This window comes from Mytilus californianus, unplaced genomic scaffold (genome assembly GCF_021869535.1).
Source record: "Mytilus californianus isolate M0D057914Y unplaced genomic scaffold, xbMytCali1.0.p SCAF_3, whole genome shotgun sequence".
NCBI lineage: Eukaryota > Metazoa > Mollusca > Bivalvia > Mytilida > Mytilidae > Mytilus > Mytilus californianus.
In genome coordinates, this window is record NW_026262679.1 from 62176333 (window position 1) to 62197143 (window position 20811).

At 32.0% G+C, this 20811-nt stretch overlaps 1 protein-coding gene across 1 annotated transcript; it reads right to left on the bottom strand.

Moving 5' to 3' along the window:
* Positions 1-15098: 15098 nt before the first annotated feature.
* On the bottom strand, positions 15099-17341 carry LOC127734970 (G-protein coupled receptor 83-like). Its single transcript, XM_052245024.1, has one exon. The coding sequence runs from the start codon at positions 17289-17291 to the stop codon at positions 16107-16109; it is 1185 nt and encodes a 394-aa protein (XP_052100984.1). The 5' UTR covers positions 17292-17341; the 3' UTR covers positions 15099-16106.
* Positions 17342-20811: the final 3470 nt, after the last annotated feature.

A 20811-nucleotide genomic window follows, 5' to 3' on the forward strand; every position in this document is an offset into this window, starting at 1 on the left:
GATAACTAAAAGCCAGATCAAGACGGATTGGAAACATATTTATTTCTGCATTTTGTTGGGAGATACAGAAATCTCTTTAAATTTACCCTGAGCATTTTCCTGGAAAGGATGGTTAACTTAGGAGCACAGCTAGCCCAACACAATATTCAGTTTAGATTGTCTTCGCAAGAAAGAAGATTGTGTTCTTGTTTTCAGAAATCATTGTTCTTGCCCCAAGTCAGTTTCAGAAAATCATAACTACATTATTTTTATATATATCAAGGATTTGTATAGTAAGAAGGATTGGAATAGCCTGGACAATTATTCGGTATTTGTACACATGTATCAGAGACATATACATGTAATACAATGTTTTATATGTCTCTGCATGTATCGAGTTATTTTTCTTATTTTTGTTACGTATAGACATTGTTGTGATGGTAAGGGACTTTAATCATTTTAAATGTAATTATTATTGATTCCCGCTCAAGTAACTTTTAATGACAAATCGTAATTAAAGTGTTTACTTATGATGAAAAAGCGTAATTCAATTCGATTCTTACTATACAAATCCTTGCATATATTGAGTTATTTAATGAACACATTTTTGAAATGTTCGATGATAGTATGTCACAACCAATAGAAACATCTAAAGCTTAATCATGCATAATCTTCTTCTAAAGCTAAATCATAACTCATCTTCTTATTTTTATATTTCTGTAACGTAAAAATCCGGATTGGATAAATCTATATAGAATTTGAAACATTATTTCATTTTTCATGAGAATCAGACTAACTCAAAAATAAACAATATTATAAAAAAATATTTCATTTGCTTTAAAATAAAAAGTATACTAGTATCAAGAAAAATATAACACTTATATACCTATAATGTTCTAAGTGCCATTTTTCTAAGTAATGGGAAATTGAACATGGAGTTTAAAAACGTGATATCATAAATATTTGACAAGCACCTGGTTTTCTGGAGATAGAAGACTTTACGACAAACAATTTTGTATTAGAAATGAATCCCTATATTTCTATTGGAGATAGATCATGGATTTTTCAATTGTCTAATATTCCCAATTCAGAAATGCTTATTTTGTCATAGATTGAGTCCAAACCATGCTAACAATTTAAACTTGGTACTTCTAAGATAATTTTGATAACAAACATTTTACAGCCAAAATACTTGAAAAAGTGGAGATAGTCATACTGTTACAACACTATCAAACTATTTTTCTCTGAGCTTACAGTATAGTTCTGACAAAAATTCGTAGAATGTAGAAATCTCGTATTATAGATCTACACCAAGATGTTTTTAAATGAATTGGATATCTTTCAATTATTATGCTTTTCAATAACATATGGTCAAATCCCCGAAAGAACCCCCTCCTAAATTATTGAAAACTATCATTTTGCATTGACAATAATATCTTTGTGTAAATTAGATACACACATTCGGGCTAACGCCCTCAAAGTGTTAAAGTATATATCTTATATATATTATGTCCCAGCTAATATATACAGTGAGATAGACCATTGCACCCTATATCAAATCTATAGCAATTTCATTTCTATCAAAAGTGGACATATATATATAACACTATAAGACTCACACGAAGTTTTGTTACGAGAATTAAAAAGATGTGTATATAAATATATGAAAATCTAAAATCGTATCAAATCAAAGTGACCACGAGAAAAAATATGCTTGCATAAATGTTTGGATTGGGTCTAGTATTTGGTATTCAATAGAGTTATATGTACATCAAGTAAATCTTGTGAATGTATGTTGTTACTCAGATGTTGAATTGCCGTAGCCTTAAAAGTTCACAATTAAACGTATGCATATTGTTAGATAGACACCTGTCCGTTGTTTAAGACTGTAACTGGGCCTGCAGATGTCTTTTGGTTGTGTCTTTGGATTGTTGTCTCAGTTACGTTTTTCACACATCACCATTTGTTCATATTCATAGCGCTTACAAAGATGAATAAGTATTGTCTCTGTATAAAAAGAGGGTGTTTCTGAATAACTAGAAATATTTCCTTTTTCTCGGAATTAATATTCTGTATAATGCGCAACTGCTTTATCTTCATCTGGCAAATGTATTTAAAAAAAAACTTCAGCAAGATATTGAAGAACACATTTAGTTGTCTCTCTTTGAAATCTACTCTCTCCGCTCTAAATGATTAATCAAGAAAATGTTTTTTGAATATATATATATATCATGTACTGTGTTACAACTCTAGATTCTACTGACGAGGAAAGGTAACACTAGGCAACCGGGAGCAGCATTTTAATGTTCAGTCTAGGTGGCCGAGTGGTTTAAAGCGCTGGACACAGTGCAGGCGGTGTAGTCATGATATCCCAATAGCATGAGTTCGAATCCCGGCGAGGGAAGAACAAAAATTTGCTTCCGCAAATTTACAGATTTAACATTGTTGTGCTGATATTTAGAGTAATTATATATATATATATATATATATATATATATAATTATTGATTATATATATATATATATATATATATATATATGATAATTGACACTGACGAAGGCTATTTGTTAAGCCGAAACATTTGTCAACACGATTTATAACATTATCTTCGTATATTACCATCTTATATTAGTACCGTTGTGCATATCTTTAGACTTATATATATACAAGTCTAAATTAAAAACAACGTTCAAACCTATGATTGCGTTGAATAAAAACCGCAATTTTTTTACGTGTGCATGCAAAAACAAATTTCTTAGTACAGGGGTCTAAATACAGCACAAACAACATTTTCCAAAAGACCAAAAAAAGTTAAAAAGTATATTTTAACAAAACGCATTTGACTAGCAGGTCGAACAACTGATGTTCTTAAACTCTGCTGACTGCCATTGGCGATTGCCAAATAAACGGATCACAAGATGTAACAAAATGGATCTTATAATTAATTTATCACCAAACAGAAAACAATAAACTTGCAGAAAAGATGATATACCGCAAACATGAGGTTCAAAATTTTGTACACCATATCCGGATTTCGACAATTAATGTCTCTTCAGTGATGTTAGTATATATATATATATACTTCGGGTTTATATGATCCGTTCATCCTATTTCGATTCTTTAAAATGCAAGAGTCTATCCTAAATTGAGGTAAATTATATGGCCTTCCAAATACCGTTTCGATCCCTAACATCACTGAAGAGACATTAGTTGTCGAAATCCGGATATGGTGTACAAAAACCTTTGCACCTTTTGTTTGCGGTATACCATCTTTTCCGCAAGTTTATTGTTTTCTGTTTGGTATTAAATTAAGATGTAAGATCCATTTTTTACATCTGGTGATCAATTTATTTGGCAATCGCCAATGGCAGTCAGCAGGGTTTAAGAACATTTGTTGTTCGACCTGTTAGTCAAATGCGTTTTGTTAAAATATACTTTTTCACTTTTTTAGTCTTTTGGAAAATGTTGTTTGTGCTGTATTTAGACCCCTCTACCAAGAAATTTGTTTTACATGCACACGTATAAAAATTGCGGTTTTTATCCAACGCAATCATAGGTTTGAACGTTGTTTTCAATTTAGACTTGTATATATATATATAAGATTTGCGAAAGCAAATTTACAGATCAAACATTGTTGGGCTGATGTTAAGACGAGTTGTATATATTTATTATATATTATATTTATTATATATGTATTATATTTATATATATGTATTGCTTTCCAAATACCGTTTCGATTCCTAACATCACTGAAGAGACATTAGTTGTCGAAATCCGGATATGGTGTACAAAAACCTTTGCACCTTTTGTTTGCGGTATATCATCCTTTCCGCAAGTTTATTGTTTTCTGTTTGGTATTAAATTAAGATGTAAGATCCATTTTTTACATCTGGTGATCAATTTTTTTGGCAATCGCCAATGGCAGTCAGCAGGGTTTAAGAACATTTGTTGTTCGACCTGTTAATCGAATGCGTTTTGTTAAAATATACTTTTTCACTTTTTTGGTCTTTTGGAAAATGTTGTTTGTGCTGTATTTAGACCCCTCTACCAATAAATTTGTTTTGCATGCACACGTATAAAAATTGCGGTTTTTATCCAACGCAATCATAGGTTTGAACGTTGTTTTCAATTTAGACTTGTATATATATCCAACGCAATCATTTTTCCAAAAGACCAAAAAAGTGACAAAGTATATTTTAACAAAACGCATTTGACTAGCAGGTCGAACAACGGATGTTCTTAAACCCTGCTGACTGCCATTGGTGATTGCCAAGTAAATGATCACAAGATGTAACACAATGGATCTTAAATATTGATTTAATATCAAACAGAAAACATTAAACTTGCGGAAAAGATGGTATATCGCAAACAAAAGGTGCATAAATTAGTACACCATATCCAGATTTCGACAATTAATGTCTCTTCGGTGATGTTAGGAATCGAAACGGTATTTGGAAGGCGATATAATTTACCTCAATTTAGGATAGACTCTTGAATTTTGAAGAGTCGAAATAGGATGAACGGATCATATAAACCCGAAGGCAGATATAATACAAGCCCAAACGAAATATGTCTATCTGTTATGAATACTTATTCGTTACTGATGTCTCTGGTGCCACCCACTTACTCTGTAATTTTTCCCATGACCATTTGAGATTTATTATATGTGTCTAGTAATGTGTCATTTGTTAATACAAAAAATATATTTGTGTTTGTTTCTGTCACACTTCTATTTTCCACATCTTTTGTTATAGCTAAGGTCTTGAACAAGGCGGTTATTGATGTACATAATGGAATGTTACTTCTTTAATCCTACAGATTTCTTACAGACATTTTAGGTTAAATTTACAAAAAAATTCTTGAAATTTAAACAATTCTTAAATCTGCTGTCTTTTACACTTTTTTTGTTATTTGTGTCTGGCGTACCAAATTATAAGTCTGGTATCTTTGGTAAGTTTTTATGACTAATACAATAAGATAATGATTTTGTATATATTGGTTCAAGGTTTATCCGCCAACTCGTATTGACCTAGGACTATGACAAATAATTAATTTGATAAGTCACGATATATTTACTTAGACACAATGCTAAAAGTATTACTAGTATAGTTTATTTTCAATATACTTGCCTTTTTATGTAACGCGGCTAGAATGTCCATCTATGGTATCAATACTTGGTCATCCGTCGATATAAACTTTTTCTTTGTGAGCCTGCTTTTCAGGGCAAACCATGTAAACTTCTTGCATCATCTAGTTAATACCTCACCGGGTCTGTTAGCTTTTCTCATTGCTATCTGCAACAGACATTCGTCATAATGGTTTTGAACATTAAAAGCTTTTCCCATCTGGCAAATATTCCCTGAGTGGTTCTTACAAAAATTTTAGTGTTTGCATCGTTCAAAAACTCAACATGATTACCATGGCCTATAACACAAAATGTATATGCTGTGATTGACTTATGCTTTAAATGTCTTATTGTGAGAAACAATTGCTGGTGAAGTATTTATAAGGTATAGTAGTGAATGATAATGATACCCTCTACCAGATTTGCCAAATACTTTTTTGGTTTGAATCTCAAACAAGAGTTAAAGACGACGCTATGATAGCCCTTCCTGAAATAAGCACTTTTGCCGATCAAAATTTGAAAAATTGTTGCCACCATTGAATATGAGACCCTATAGAAATTATATGTAAACTTCTTCTTGAAACTGTTTGATAATTCTGTACACTCGAATCATATCACAGTTTAAGCCTTTCATCCGCAATTTTGTGATTTTGATCATGCTCTAAAATCTAGAATGACTGCATCCACTTAAACATTTCAGGTTATACTATAGCAATACATATACAAAAATGTATTTTAACGACAGAATCTAACAAAATTATGACAAAGTGATCAACCTGGTTATTGACAAGGACGAGGTTGCACCGTTGCAGTATTTTTTTGTTCAACAATGATACACATGTTCAAGAAATTTGATCGTTAAAGACTATTTCACTTACTTTATGCATTAAATTCATATCAGTAGCAAGAAATTGAAAGGAATTAGTGTCTGCACTTTATATTTTTCAAGTATTATAGTATAACAAGCAAGTTGTAAAAGCATTTACTGTATATATTTTTTTTTCTGATAGAAAGAAAGAACCAAGCTAATGTCTGGTTAAATCTCGCTCTTCTAATAAAGATTTTGAACTGGAAAAAGTGTTACCTTCTCCTTTGTCATCTTTGTAAAACCACTTTTCTGTTTTTAATCATTCTGTTGGTTCACATTCTTAAATGGTCTGAGCAGTATAGCCCCAAGAAAATCTAATTAAAATAGTTTGTATATATTAAAATTATCAAATGATTTCGCAAATACATTATTTAATGGATCCTAGTTTGCGAACTTAATGTCTTTTGACATGTTCAACAATATTGTCCGAAGGTGCCAAATTATTCATCTCTAATATGACAATTTGAGAGAAAAAAATTATACATACAAATTATTGTGTTTCGCCTGCAATCATTAATCTTGTTACGGCTTATCCAATTTACCCTTGTTAGCATTCTGAACAGACGATCAAAGATATAAATTAATTTCACGTACTACCTGACGTGGACAAAATATGTCACACAAAAATCCTTCAGGATCATTTATAAGACGCAACAAAGTAATAATTATATTAAAAGAATTTTAACGCAGACAGCACTGATGAGATTATATACAGTATAGTAACACGGACATCAAACCTTCATGAACTGATGTAAATTGTTTTCCATTTATAATGTTCATGTTGTTTTGTACCCATCATACTTAGATAACATGGATAATAGACATATATGTATCATTGTCATTTTGCTTAGTTTCTTCTGTTACTATTCCGACATCGGACTCGGACACACTGAACTAGTACACATTTTTGTTTAGGGGCCAGCTGAAGCCCGCCTCTGGGTGCGAGATTTTCTCGCTGTGTTGAAGACCCATTGATGGCCTTGAGCTGTTTCTGCTCTTTGGTCGGGTTGTTGTCTCTTTGACACATTCCCCATTTCCATTCTCAATTTTATTCTGTATCTTATTGTACTCCCCCAGATATCAAAGTGTGCTATATGGTACTTATGTACTTTTTTAAACGCTTGGAATTCCAACATCTTCTAGAAGAAATCGGAATTCTGATTTATACTTATTAAAACCCAGTACAAATCAGAATTCCAATATCTACCGGTATTCATTTTTTTAAGGCAACACCATTCTATCCAGTTCTAACTAGGTGATATGATGTTCATTTCCAAAATCTTCAAAAATAAAATGGTCGTCTCTTTATTTATAATAACGTTTGTTAATATTTTGTTTAAGGTATTTGGATGAGTAAATATTTTTTGGCTTTACAACATAAACAACACATTGAATTACCTTATGAAATAGGCATAATTGGAAAACTTGAATTAAAATTGAAATTTTAGTGATAAACTAGGCTTTATGAGCTTTATCGCAGCTAGTTCATTCCCCTTGTATTTATTTAACACACAGCGTCAAAATATCATTTTTTAAACTAAAAGTTTTTAAAACCTGATGGAATATGATTAAAACACTACTATAGTTAAACTAATTCCTTAGAATCAAAATGTTATTCAGAGCTACAAATTGCCTTTGAAGACAATATTGAAAATTGTACATGTTTTTGTCATCGGTAACAGAAATGAATTGATTTATATCTGACAATATATGTTAATATTTTAAATTAAAAAAAGAAATTGGTTTTGGTTTAGAATGTCCTTCTAATATAATTACTCAAAATTTAACAAAACCTGTTCAAGTGTCGAACCATATATATGTTTCTATAATTTGATCAAATTTTGAAAATACACTTACCAAAAGTGTTGTTTAAAAATTATTGAATTGTATTTATGATTTACTAGTAAGAACTTTTAGAAAATTACTCTAATGTGAAATAAATCCAAGGGAAATTGGTCCTACCTCTATTATTTTTTATTCAGACAACTTTTGATTATAAGTTTATTACATTATGAATTTAATCAAAATATTGTAATTATTGGTTTTTTTTTCAAGTAATCAGGTAGTACAATCAAGGATTTTCCCTAGTACACATTTGGATGTCTACTAGCAGATATTGGAATCATGATTTGTACTGGATTGTAATTAGAATAAAACGCAATAATATGTATCGGAATTCCCGTTTGTACTCGGAGGATTCTTTATTGTTTTTTTACAACACATTTTGTCAATATAACGGAACAATACACAACTGTCATATAAGTGGGAGGTGTAGCTAGCTATAAAACCAGGTTTAACTCACCGTTTTCTTCCAAAATTGCCTTACTAAGTCCGGAATATGACAGTCGTTTTCACTTGTTCTATTGATTGATAACGTTTGACTTTTTCATTTTTTTTGGACTTCCCTCTTTTTGAATTTACCTTCGAGTTCGGTGTTCTTTGACAGCACATTTGAGCAACCGTCGAGACATTTTAATATGTTTACTCTTGTACCACTATTTCTAAATCCTTTCTATGCATTGGATCGATACCGATGGTGATTGAATGCTAGTCCCGGAGGGTATTAGTTGTCTGTGCTTTGTTATTGAAATGAGTTATAACACACCTTTCTTCAATTCTCCGTTGATGAAAAAAATCAAAAAGGCGGAAAATAAAAGAAATATTTTTGTCAAAATGATTAATCTTCCTCAATAATGCGTGCACTAGGGTTAAGAAAAATATAGTTCTTTTGAAGAAAACAGAAAGACGACAAATAATCATATACGAATCATTTAAAAAAATCCAACATTTTGAATCTATACTGGTCACATTCAAATATATCATGCTGGATGATTAAGATTGATATCTGTCAATTATTGTATGTTCATTTGTATGTTCTTGATTTCTTTTGGTTATTTTTGTTCTTTGGTTGCTGTCTCATTGACGTAGAGCATCTCCTTTTATCCATATTTTGGTAGAAGATATTGCTTATACTGATAGCAGCAAACCCTTATTAACGAATTCTATTCCAAAAAATAGACTCATCACCTTCGGAAGGAGATGTTATAGGTTTGAATATTCATGATTATTGCAACCTATCTGTAAAAGCAACACACTATGATTGGATTTTATATTATGCCTCGATTGGCTCACAGAAATGACGCAATATAGTAGCAAGACAAGTAATGAATCTTCGGGATATGTATTCTATATAAGAAGATGTGTTCTCTCATATACGCAACAAATGAACTTCTGAAATAGTATCTCGATAAAAATGTATACACTTTGAAACGGCTTCAGTCGCGATTAGAGTTGTTGATAGTAAATTGGGTTTTATACCTTTTGAAATTTCGAAGCTACATAGATTTTATTAAAGCAACGGTATAAGTACAAAAATGAATAAAGATATCAGCTAATTGACTGAATGTTAAGTGACATTTTGTTTAAATTTTCACTTTAACCTTAACCATATACAAATTTATAGAAATAATGACAACAAATACACGAAGTCGTCGTTGTAAAGGAAGGAAGACATTTTTCGGTTGTCTTCACATATATTCGCTTCAATGGTTAGCAGATATATAGTTGTTCAATTGTAATTACGTACAGTTGGGTAGCGTGAAAGTTTAATAAATCATTTGGAGGTCTCTTCCATTGCTAGTATATCGAAATTAGATAGAGAATGACAAACAAAACATATAAGAAAGAAAAATACAATAGTCGAATATATACTGACAAAACAAATGATATTCAGATGCAATTCTCACCAAAAATTTAACTGATATTTGTTTTACTAAGCAACCTGATCCAGAAGTAAAATAAATTTGACATCAGACAAAGGAAGAAACTTATTTTTAAAGAAATGCCCATATCTATCGGTTGTATTTTTATTCCAAAATAAAAAACATTTTCAATTTGTAAGACTTTAAGGGAAAAATATCATCCTCAAGAACAGCTGTATATTTTCTAGCTATTTGTCTTCCTTGGTGTTCTGAAAGGTGTTTATATTGACGAAGAACATGCTTATCAAGGAATAATAAATTATACAGAAATCCTCACTTTGTTTAATTTATTATCAATATGCAATGTGGTCAATACGAGTTTCTGGATGGATGCCGTGTGTGGAACAATGCCTTTTTTTTTAAGTCTTCCAGTATTTAAAAGAACTTGGGTTCCCTGTCCTTTCTTAACGTTGATTGTTAATTATAATGGAATAATCCATAGTATAGGTCTTGGAATGTCTCAATTTTAATTTATAATTTTTCTTTTTCGTCCTGTCGGGCTCCCGGTCTCGCTTCTTTGGAGTTCATTCGATTCCCTCTGTTCATAACACCAATGGTTTGTATGTATCGTGTATTATCCTTCAGATTGAGATTTTTTGTAACACAGATGTTTTGTTATCTGGTATTACCGTATTAACGTGTTATATTTTATAATGAATACTGTATATTGTTTTCATTTGAAAGGGACATTATTAGAAATTTTAGAGAATTTAAAGGATCCTGACTCTGTAGATACTAAGGGGACACTCAGAGCTCATAAGTCGAAACATAAGGTATAAGATAAAGCAGTAAGGATAATATTTTAATTTTGTGGCTAGTTTTCTGATGATGATATCAAGTAAAGCTGCAAGTATATAAATATGAATTTAATTACAAATTAGATGAATTATATTGATGCTTGATGAAATCTTCTTTCGCACAATTTGAATAAAATTGCTCTTGTATATTGTGTACATTATGGTCCGTATTAGGTTAAAGGAAGAATTTAAAAAAAAAGATTATTAGATACCTCTAGAGTGTCTTTAAAATTATGAATGCATAAAGTGTCTTAGATGATCATAGATGGCTGTTTAACGTCCAATTGCAAGTTAAAGACATGTTCTGGACGAGAACATGCTAATGTGATACGCTTTTTACTAGCTTGACACGCTGGCCTGGATTTTTTTAACATGTCCACAGAAAGACATGTTATCCTACCCGGACACCGTCACGAATACTAGTATTCTGACTACGAACTGACCAGTGTATGCTCTAACTCTTAAATGCAGCGTGCTTAACTGGGAAGAAGTTAATACCAATTGTCAAGTCTTTTTAGGTTTGAAACGGTCGGTTTTCGAACCCACGACCTCCCACACTCGAATGAAACTCGCTTCCACGAAACCACCGAGGCGGTTTCCTGAAAAATAAAATTGAGAATGGAAATGGGGAATGTGTCAAAGAGACAACAACCCGAAAGTACCAAACGTATGGTTGTAATTATATATCAAATTACTGACTAGTGTCGTATTGTATGACTGGTAGATAGGTTAAAGTTTAACGTTCATAATTCAAAGAAATATGGTATTAAGTATAACAATGGCATCAGATGAACAGCTTTGTTTTGTTGATTTAAAGATGCATTTTTAGAACTTTTGTAGTATTGGTGACAACATACGACATGGGTTGACTTCTATATATAAATAATGTCATCGTGGCATCTCCTATCTGGCAGTAAAACCGTGCTTTGTGGACATCTTTTTGGCAACGAAGGATGTATAATTACGCAGCTACGTCTGGTTAGAATCCAAATGCTTCATTCAATAACAAGTGTTGAGAAAATGCAATGCCCACTGCACCTAAAAAAACTTTGCAATATACCTTAAAGGGGTCCGTATGTGTAAAGTTCTGCACCTGACCAACATCAACTTTATCAATTCATCTACATTTGTTTTGGGAGGATACAAACTCTTCTGACATCAAAGAATCCTTACAACTCTTTTGAGGAGCCATCGGTTTACAAGTGTTTAGGAAGCGATTATCATATTTAATCAATACTTAAAATATGATTATTAAGATGCAGCTACTTTAGCGCATCCTAACGTAGGACTTCGTGCGTTTTGTTGTGCAAGGTGTATACGCATCGGTTAACACCAATGGAGAATGAGCTTTTATGTATCCACGATTCATTCATTCACCTTATACAACATTAATAAATGTCCCACAAGCTTAGTCATTGTCTTGAGTTAGCATCCAAAGGACATTTATTATGTAGTTGAACTATGAGTAACCATCCATTTATCCCATGCGTTTCCTTGTGTCTTTTACGTTAACTGCTGCTTCTGGTTAGTTCTGGAGTTTTTGTTGAATTAATTTTTGATAAATTAGCTCATTTGTAGTTTGTTGGTTTTATTTTGATACGACCGCAAAAAAATTTGCGGTCGTATATTGGTATGACGTTAGCGTCGTCGTCGTCGTCCGAAGACACATTGGTTTTCGAACTCTAACTTTAGTTTAAGTGAATGGATCTCTATGAAATTTTACCATAAGGTTCAATACCACAACAGGAAACTTGGGATTGATTTTGGGGGTTATGGTACCAACAGTTAAGGAATTAGGGGCCAAAAAGGGGCCAAAAATAAGCATTTTTGTAACTTCCAGACATAACTTGTGTGTTAGTGTATGGATCTCTCTGACATTATACCACAAGGTTCCATATCACAAAGGGAATGCTGGGATTGATTTTGGGGGTAATTGCCTCAAAATTTTAGGACTTAGGGGCCAAAAAAGGGGCAAAAAACAAGCATTTTTCTAGTTTCATGATAATAACTTGTGTGTAAGTGTATGGATCTTTCTGAAATTGTACTTCAAGGTTCCATATCACAAAGGGAAAGCTGGAATTGAGTTTGAGGGTAATTGCCCTAAACGTTTAGGAATAAGGGGCCAAAAAATAAGCATTTTTCTAGTTTCCAGACAATAACTTGTGTCCAAGTGTATGGATCTCTCTGAAATTGTACTGCAAGGTACCATACTACAAAGGAAAGGCTGGGATTGATTTTGGGGGTAATTGCCTCAAAATTTTAGGAATTAGGGGCCAAAAAGGGGGAAAAAAACGAGCATTTTTCTAGTTTCATGACAATAACTTGTGTGTAAGTGTATGGATCTTAATGAAATTGTACTACAAGGTTCCATATTACAAAGGGAAAGCTGGGTTTTAGTTTGGGGGTAATTGCCCAAAACGTTTAGGAATTTGGGGCCAAAAAGGGGCCAAAAACAAGCATTTTTCTAGTTTCCAGACAATAACTTGTGTTCAAGTGTATGGATCTCTCTGAAATTATACTGCAAGGTACCATACCACAAAGGGAAGGCTGGGATTGAGTTTGGGGGTGATGAATCATAAGGGGGTTCGAAAAATTTGGGGGAGGAATTTTTTTTCCTTTTTTTCCTTTTTTTTTTCCTTTTTTTCCTTTTTTTTTTTCTTTAAAATTTTCCATTTTAAACTGGTTATTTCTGATTTATAAATCAAATCAAATAATAATGATATGGTTTGAATAGGTAAATTAAAATTTTTTAAGTTCTTAGACCACATTCATTCTGTGTCAGAAACCTATGCTATGTCAAATATTTAATCACAATCCAAATTCAGTGCTGTATCAAGCTTGAATGTTGTGTCCATACTTGCCCCAACTGTTCAGGGTTCGAACTCTGCGGTCGTATCAAGCTGCACCCAGCGGAGCATTTTATTGTGTTTTGTGTATGTGTAATACTCCTATCTTTTACAAGAGTTTTGACTGTTCGAAATCGTAAATTGAAGCAGTAGGATGATCTGTGTTCGATCATTTAAACACTAAGGCATAGATTAAGACATTAGCCGCCGAAGCCAAATCTGGCATACCTTTGGTATTTTTTGTTTTCCCCCATATTTGAAATAGTTTTCATCTATCTTTATTCGCAAAACACTGATAAGTCTTATGTGTTGCGAAACGTGCGTCTGGCATAATGAATTATAAGCCTGGTATCTTTGATAAACTTTCCTTTTTAGATTAATCACTTGTGTTTTAAAAGTTAACTTGGCGTTGTTCTTTAGTTCAATTCGTCAGTTTGCAAAGAATTCAGCTCAAACCGGTGCTAGGGGACGTCTTAAGCTTGCAGTGAAATGAGAGTGTTTTTTTTGCTCCGTGTTGAAGGCCTCACACGGACTTTGATATGAAAACAGCAACAAAAGATCTAGAGCTGGTCCTCTGCTTATTGTGTTTTTTGATGTGCATATACTGATTTTGTGTCATGGAGGGATACCCTATATCCTTTCTTTCACCGTAAAATTTCAAATCATATAACCACAAATGTATCATTGAATTGTGTTACAAAAATGTGTAGGGCTGTAAAGAAGTTTACACCAGAACTGGGAATAGTATATTGACAACAGTCAATATATTATGTCTAAGATCAAACTAAACAGTTTTCGAATGAAGCAAAATAATGATCCTTTAATATAAGAATAACTTGTATTTCAGGTAAAAAGCTGCCATTGCCAAGATACTTCAATATTCAACATACATGACAACAATGCTATAGTTAACAACTTTAAAGAGGAGTTTCATAACCCTTAAACCATTATGTGTATCACAAGTAAACAGACGGCAATACCATGGCAAACGAAAAACGACAAAAAGAAAAACAATAGTACACAAAACACAACATAGAAAACTTAAGACTGAGCAACAAGAACCCCATCAAAAACCGTGGGTGATCTCTCAGGTGCTCCGGAAGGGTAAGCAGATCCTTATCTACATGTGGCATCGTCGTGATACTCATGTAAGTACAAACCCAATTAGGTAGGTCACATTTGAGGGGAAAAGGACGGAATTGTGGTTACAGCAATTGGAACATATCCGAAACAGATATTCCTTAATGGTCAACCAACTTGTGATGGCGTCCGTAAAAATTTCGAAGGGAACGGAAAAACATCAATTTGATCAATTTCTATTGGACGTATCTAGACGAGTGGAAACTACAAAGTTTAAAACTGATATAAAAGTAAAATGTTTGATTCTCAGTGACTGTCTCTAAATATAAGTCATGTCACGTTTACAAGCATATTAAAATAATTAGTATTTCAAATGTCAAAACTATTAAGCTGAAAACCAAAATTACCTGTATCATGCTGTATGTTAATGTTATTTGATATTCCTGAAACTTCAAAGTTTGAATTTGAATACTTTTTATCTTATGCTTGTAAACGTTATATTAACCTCTTCCAGTTTACTTTTTTTTTCTTTTTATCAAAATTGTTTTATTTATTAGTACCAAAATCAAAATATATATATAAGTTTTCTTTGTTCCTATATGAAGAACATTATGAATAAATCAGTCTTTACTCTTATGCTGCACTGTGCATGTATATTATAAAATGGTGCATCCTTTATTAAATATAAAAGCTAGTATTGATAGTCCAAAACCTTTACTTCATAGTTTCGTGCATTAATTCATTGTATAATTATTTTAGTTGCGAGAGATTACTGCTCTCATCCAATAATATGTCTCCTTTTTCGTTCGACTCGCTATTCAAAGGGTTATTTTCATTGAAAGAACCTACCTACTTGGTTCTATTGCTAACTTTGTTCTCGTCCTGAATATGCATGAAATATTTATTTACTTGACGTTAAGCAAACCACAATCAATACATTAATATTTAATCTTTATAAATTAAATTACCACATGGGAGAGGACAAAAACTATGAATGGAATGTTTTTTAAAGTCCTCATAATTATACTGGTTTGGGTCCTTTATTGGCCTTTGTAGGCAAAAGTCTCAAGCCATATATACAAAATCTTAATTATTAAGTACATTAAGGTCAGTCTAAAAATCGCTTGGCGAAACGCTGAACTAAAAAAAAATAGATTGGAAAATAAATTTCCTATCATGTAATTCAGCTTACCATTATAAATTTCAAAGTACACTCACAGAATAATGGATAGAATAATGTATATTAGAACGTTGCACAATCTTTCCATTTTTGTCCGTTTGCGATAATTTACAGATACAAACGGTCCCAATATTCATAGTAAATTATCGGAAGTTTCATTTCCGACAGAAGCTTCCATCGGATCTTGTTATCTGTAGTATTTAAATATTTAATGAAATGGTTTAGAATTGTTTTATGCAATAATGACTAGCAGTGCATCTTAAATAGAATTAGTCGGATGTAAATTATGAAGAAGTTTGGATCGAAAAGTTCATAAAATCTCAATTAAACTGTAATAATTCAGACACTGAAGCAGGTTTGAAATATAAAGTTTTAAAGACCATACTCGTATTATTTTAACGAGGGTTAAATATTCAGTCTTTCTATCAAGTACATTAACACATACTTGTCAATTCTCTTGCAATGCAAAGTTAAACCATATAAGCAAATCCCCGAAACGTCTTTGAGCTTGACCTTCTTGAATCCGAGGCTGAAAATGAAGAAATCGTTCTACTTGAATTTCCAAACCGACGATTGCTTCGCAATCTAAATCCCGTGGAATCAATTTCATCAATTTCTATTTCAGTGCCGCCAGTAAATGATTTCAAACATCGAAGACGTTTTGCAATGACTGTGCTGAAAGCTGGGTTCATCCAACAATACAAAAACGGATTTATGCACGAGCTGCTTATCGCAATCCAGTGACAAACAAAGAATGTGTTAGTATCAGGATGAAATACTTTGGTATTTGGATGGTGGTCAGCTAGAATATAATACAAATTTAATGGCATCCAGCTTATTGCGAATACGGCAACTACCGCGACTAGAAGTTTGATGCTTTTCCTCTTAGCCTGGATTTGCATTAATCGTTGATTTTCAGTAACAACTCCTAGATGGGTTCTTATCCAGAGTTTATGTACAATTCGTCCATATGTACATGTTATTACCACAAGTGGAATAAAATATTGAAACAATATAGTGGCAATTGTTAAATATTGTTCCCATTTATTACTAGGGTAAGATGACCAACATCGCTTTACTTTGTATGTTATCATATTGATCTCTTTTACATTAGTATAAATTCCAAAGGGTAGTGAAAAACAGATAGATAACAACCAAATAAATGCCAAAACAAACATTCCTCGTTTTCTTGTCATTCTTGGATGTAAGGGATACAATAATACCCGCTGTCTGTCTAGAGCAATTGCTGTTAAGGTAAAAGTCGATACATATACCGATACTTTTAAAGAATAGTTGAAAAGATGACACAAAAATGACCCAAGCGTCCACTCGTTCATTAGATTTCTTGCAATATTTAATGGCACGTTTATGAAAGCTAACAGAAGATCGGAAATAGCCATATTTGCTATAAACAGGTTTGTGACGGTATGCATGTGTCTATTTTTAGCAATGACATAACACACAAATACATTTGCAAATATTGTAATAATAGCAAGTATTCCAAAGCTGGGTATAAGTACAATGGCTCTGTTGATGTCAAATTGCACTGGGTCATCAAGAGTATTGTTTTGCTTTAGAATCTCTTCAATGTCTGTCTTATTTGTGCCGTTTATATTCTTGAAGAGGTTTTCTATCTGAGTTATAACGTTTGTCATGTTGGAAGAAGATTACTTATTACACAAAGTGTATTCAATCAAGTAATCCACCGAAGCTGAAAATAGAAATTAAATATACTGCAGCAATCAAATAAAAGACAAGTTACCAACAATATATATTGGAACAACCATTGACATAAAATATGTTTTATTTTGTATTCAGCATATAATACTATTATGTATAAAGAATGGTTTATGTATTACAAAGAAATAATTATGCTAGCAATTGTAACGTTACAATTCTGTTTACGAAAATGAAAAAGACAAGCAATGCTATTGCTTAGTTACTCTCTCTCTATATATAAAGAACTTCTATATGTCAATCTTCAATCAATAGATAGATATAAGAAGATGTGGTATGAGTGCCAATGAGACAACTCTCCATCCAAGTCACAATTCGTAAAAGTAAACCATTATAGGTCAAAGTACGGCCTTCAACACGGAGCCTTGGCTCACACCGAACAGCAAGCTATAGAGTCTATAAAATACTCAATCACTTGCTTTATTAATAGAATGCAAACTCTAAAAAAATATGCATGGCTAGTATTTTGTCTACACAGGAATTGGTTGACAACCAGTAGCTTTTAATTGATCAGTCTGGAACAATAGATTAACCTATAAACAAGTCATAGATGAAGGGAACTTTATCAACGGTGATCATCTTTTATAAGTGTTGTTAATTCTCAGCGTTCATATAGATGATCACATATAATATTATACACAGCAATTTTTTTGTAAGTTACATGACATGTTTTAGTCTCCTTAATTATTAAATAAAGACAACTCGAAATCAATTCTGAGTAATTGTTTGGTTTTTTTTTTACTTCTTTCATGAAATATTCACACTGATTCAGCTATGTTAAACTAAAATGCATCGACATGTCACGAGACAATATTCCAAAGCATCCAAAGTTAATTATTATTTTAATAAAACCGAAGATGAATGACGTGTAACCTTGAAATTTGTCTTTTACAATTTTTGAAAAAAAAATCTGGGTGAGATGGACTCTTCAGTAAACATGACTACAATCTTATGACACATTTCTAACAGTTTCATAAAAGAAAAAAAATCTCTAAGTCGGTTTAACATTTGGTTATCACCATTCGAATTTGTTATCAACTGACATGTTTGTATTTCCTGACAAATTTGTAATAAAAAGGCAATTCATACAGCTTATTCCGATAAATCCATTTTATTGATGTTAATATAATTGTATTTGTCATCTCTTGATAAATCATATTAGCAATCAAAACGGATAAAACAATGCATTTGTAAATGGAAAATGTGATGATTTGTTCTGTTTCTCCACATTAATGCGAGAAAGAAAGGGTCACAGAGCGGCTGCAGATAAAACCAAATTAAAATAGAAAGCTTAAAAAATAACTTAAACTGCAAAGAAAGGGGCAGTTCCTTGCCTGCTTAATTCTTTATGTACAGTGGTAGCATACCTTCATTGGACAGTTTTCAGTATAAAAACTAAATACGTTTTCAAAACGCAATCTGCAACCCTGTTTTTACAACAATTACCATGGGCGGAAATGGTATCAACATTACGAACAATGTATTGCTCAACTGTGGTTAGTTCTCAAAATTCTCTAAAACTATTAGGAAGATAAATAGATAAAACATAAAATATAAAAAGCATCAAAACAAAACATGGCATAAGCAAAAGAGCCAAACTATTTGAAGATGCGTTTTGTATTGATGTAAAATGGGTGCAGCTGAAAACGAATACCACTGACTCTTTGTTTGTAAGAGTAATTTGGATTTATTTTTGAAGATATGAAGATATAATATGGTTAATACGTTTTTACAACTATGACTTCTTATATGTCTGTTACTTCCAAGAATCTGTTAACGTATTTCTTCTTGTAGGCATTTTTCATGAGTGAATGCAAATAAAGTATTGAATCTGATTAAAAAAAAGTTGTAAGATCAATGCAAATTAAAGTTTACTACAGATTCTTATAAGTTTTATTCATTTGAAATATAGTCAATTTAGATTTAAATACAAAAATTTCGTTTAAATTACACTAAGCTGTAATTTTCAGCAATCCTATTTTAAAACAAGATTATTTACCCACAAAACGACACAAGGTAGAGCACAAAAAAGAGGATTATGAAAATATTTTTCATTGAAAATAAATAAAACAAGCCAAAACATCAAGTAAACTCTTGAGAAGGCCGTACGGTGTCCTATAGCTTACTATACGGTATTTTTTTTTCTCATTGTTGAAGGATGTATGGGGACTTATAATTGCTTATATTTACGTCATTTGAACGATGGTGCAATAACACCATATCTCCTTATTTTTATATCTGATAAGCAGTAATGCAACCATGAAATATATTCGTTCAACAATCCAAAGTTTTAATCTAATGAAATAATTTTAATTTATTATCCAGTTTTATTTGACATTTACGAGTCATAATTTCTCTCGAAAAAAGGTTAAAGAAATGGAACTGGCAGGAAACTAACAATTATTTAGAAGCTCAGTCCTCTATTAATGTTAGTAACTTGATCTCTGCCATGATAGAACGCGAAATAAACTCATTAATTATTCATACTGTTCTACTTGATGGAGTTTCCGCGCCAATATTATCTCCTGACATAAAGCAATTCATTCGTATTGTACACGGGGAATCGGTATATGGAACGCTCCATTCTTAAAAAAAGTAAACTGTATTAATATTAAGAAATTTCAGTAATCTTCATATATGTAATAGCAAGTTTGGTTTCGGAAAGGAGCTATTTTTTTTTTTGCTTCTAAAGTTTGAGCAATAATACCAATAAAATTTACGTTCAGAAAGATTAGTAGAACATTTTACTTCGATGAATTATTTGTACCAATTCAGAAACCTCCTCATTGATTGCTATTGTTTTATTTAAGTTTTGTTTTTGTTTTTAAAGCATTTTAACAATTACAGATCTTTATTATATTCTTTCACACGTATGGCGATTTAACGCTTGACAAACGATAAAGACATTTTGTCATTTAATGAAACTGTTGATGATTTTGTGGTTTTATCGTGTATTATTATTTTACCTTTTCGTTCACGGTTAGGCAGCGAACTTAAAGATAAATAAACAACCGGTTGTTAAATTATTAAAGGTTTTTAAAACATTGAAATACTGTTTTCAAAATTTTGATTTTGTTCCAAATGAAAGATGCGAATAAAGGAATACGCCAATGAGACAGCAACATAACAATATAAAACACTTAGTTTACAAGAGCGCAAGTATTTGTTTACAATTTATTACCTCAAGATGGTACACAGAATAAAATCTTGAGCGGCTTCTGATTGGAAGATACAGGATTTGAATAACTTTTAATCGAAAGCTAATCCACTTGGGTTTTAAATATCCAGAAAATCAAATTCACATTTTACAAAGTATAGAACATAAATTAAACTTCCGCAGGTAGGAGCCGTTAACAAATTGCCTTTTTCATTAAGCAAAAAAATAGACGTTGTTTTTCAACTGCATTTAAGTCACCTTTTGCCGCATGACCATATTTG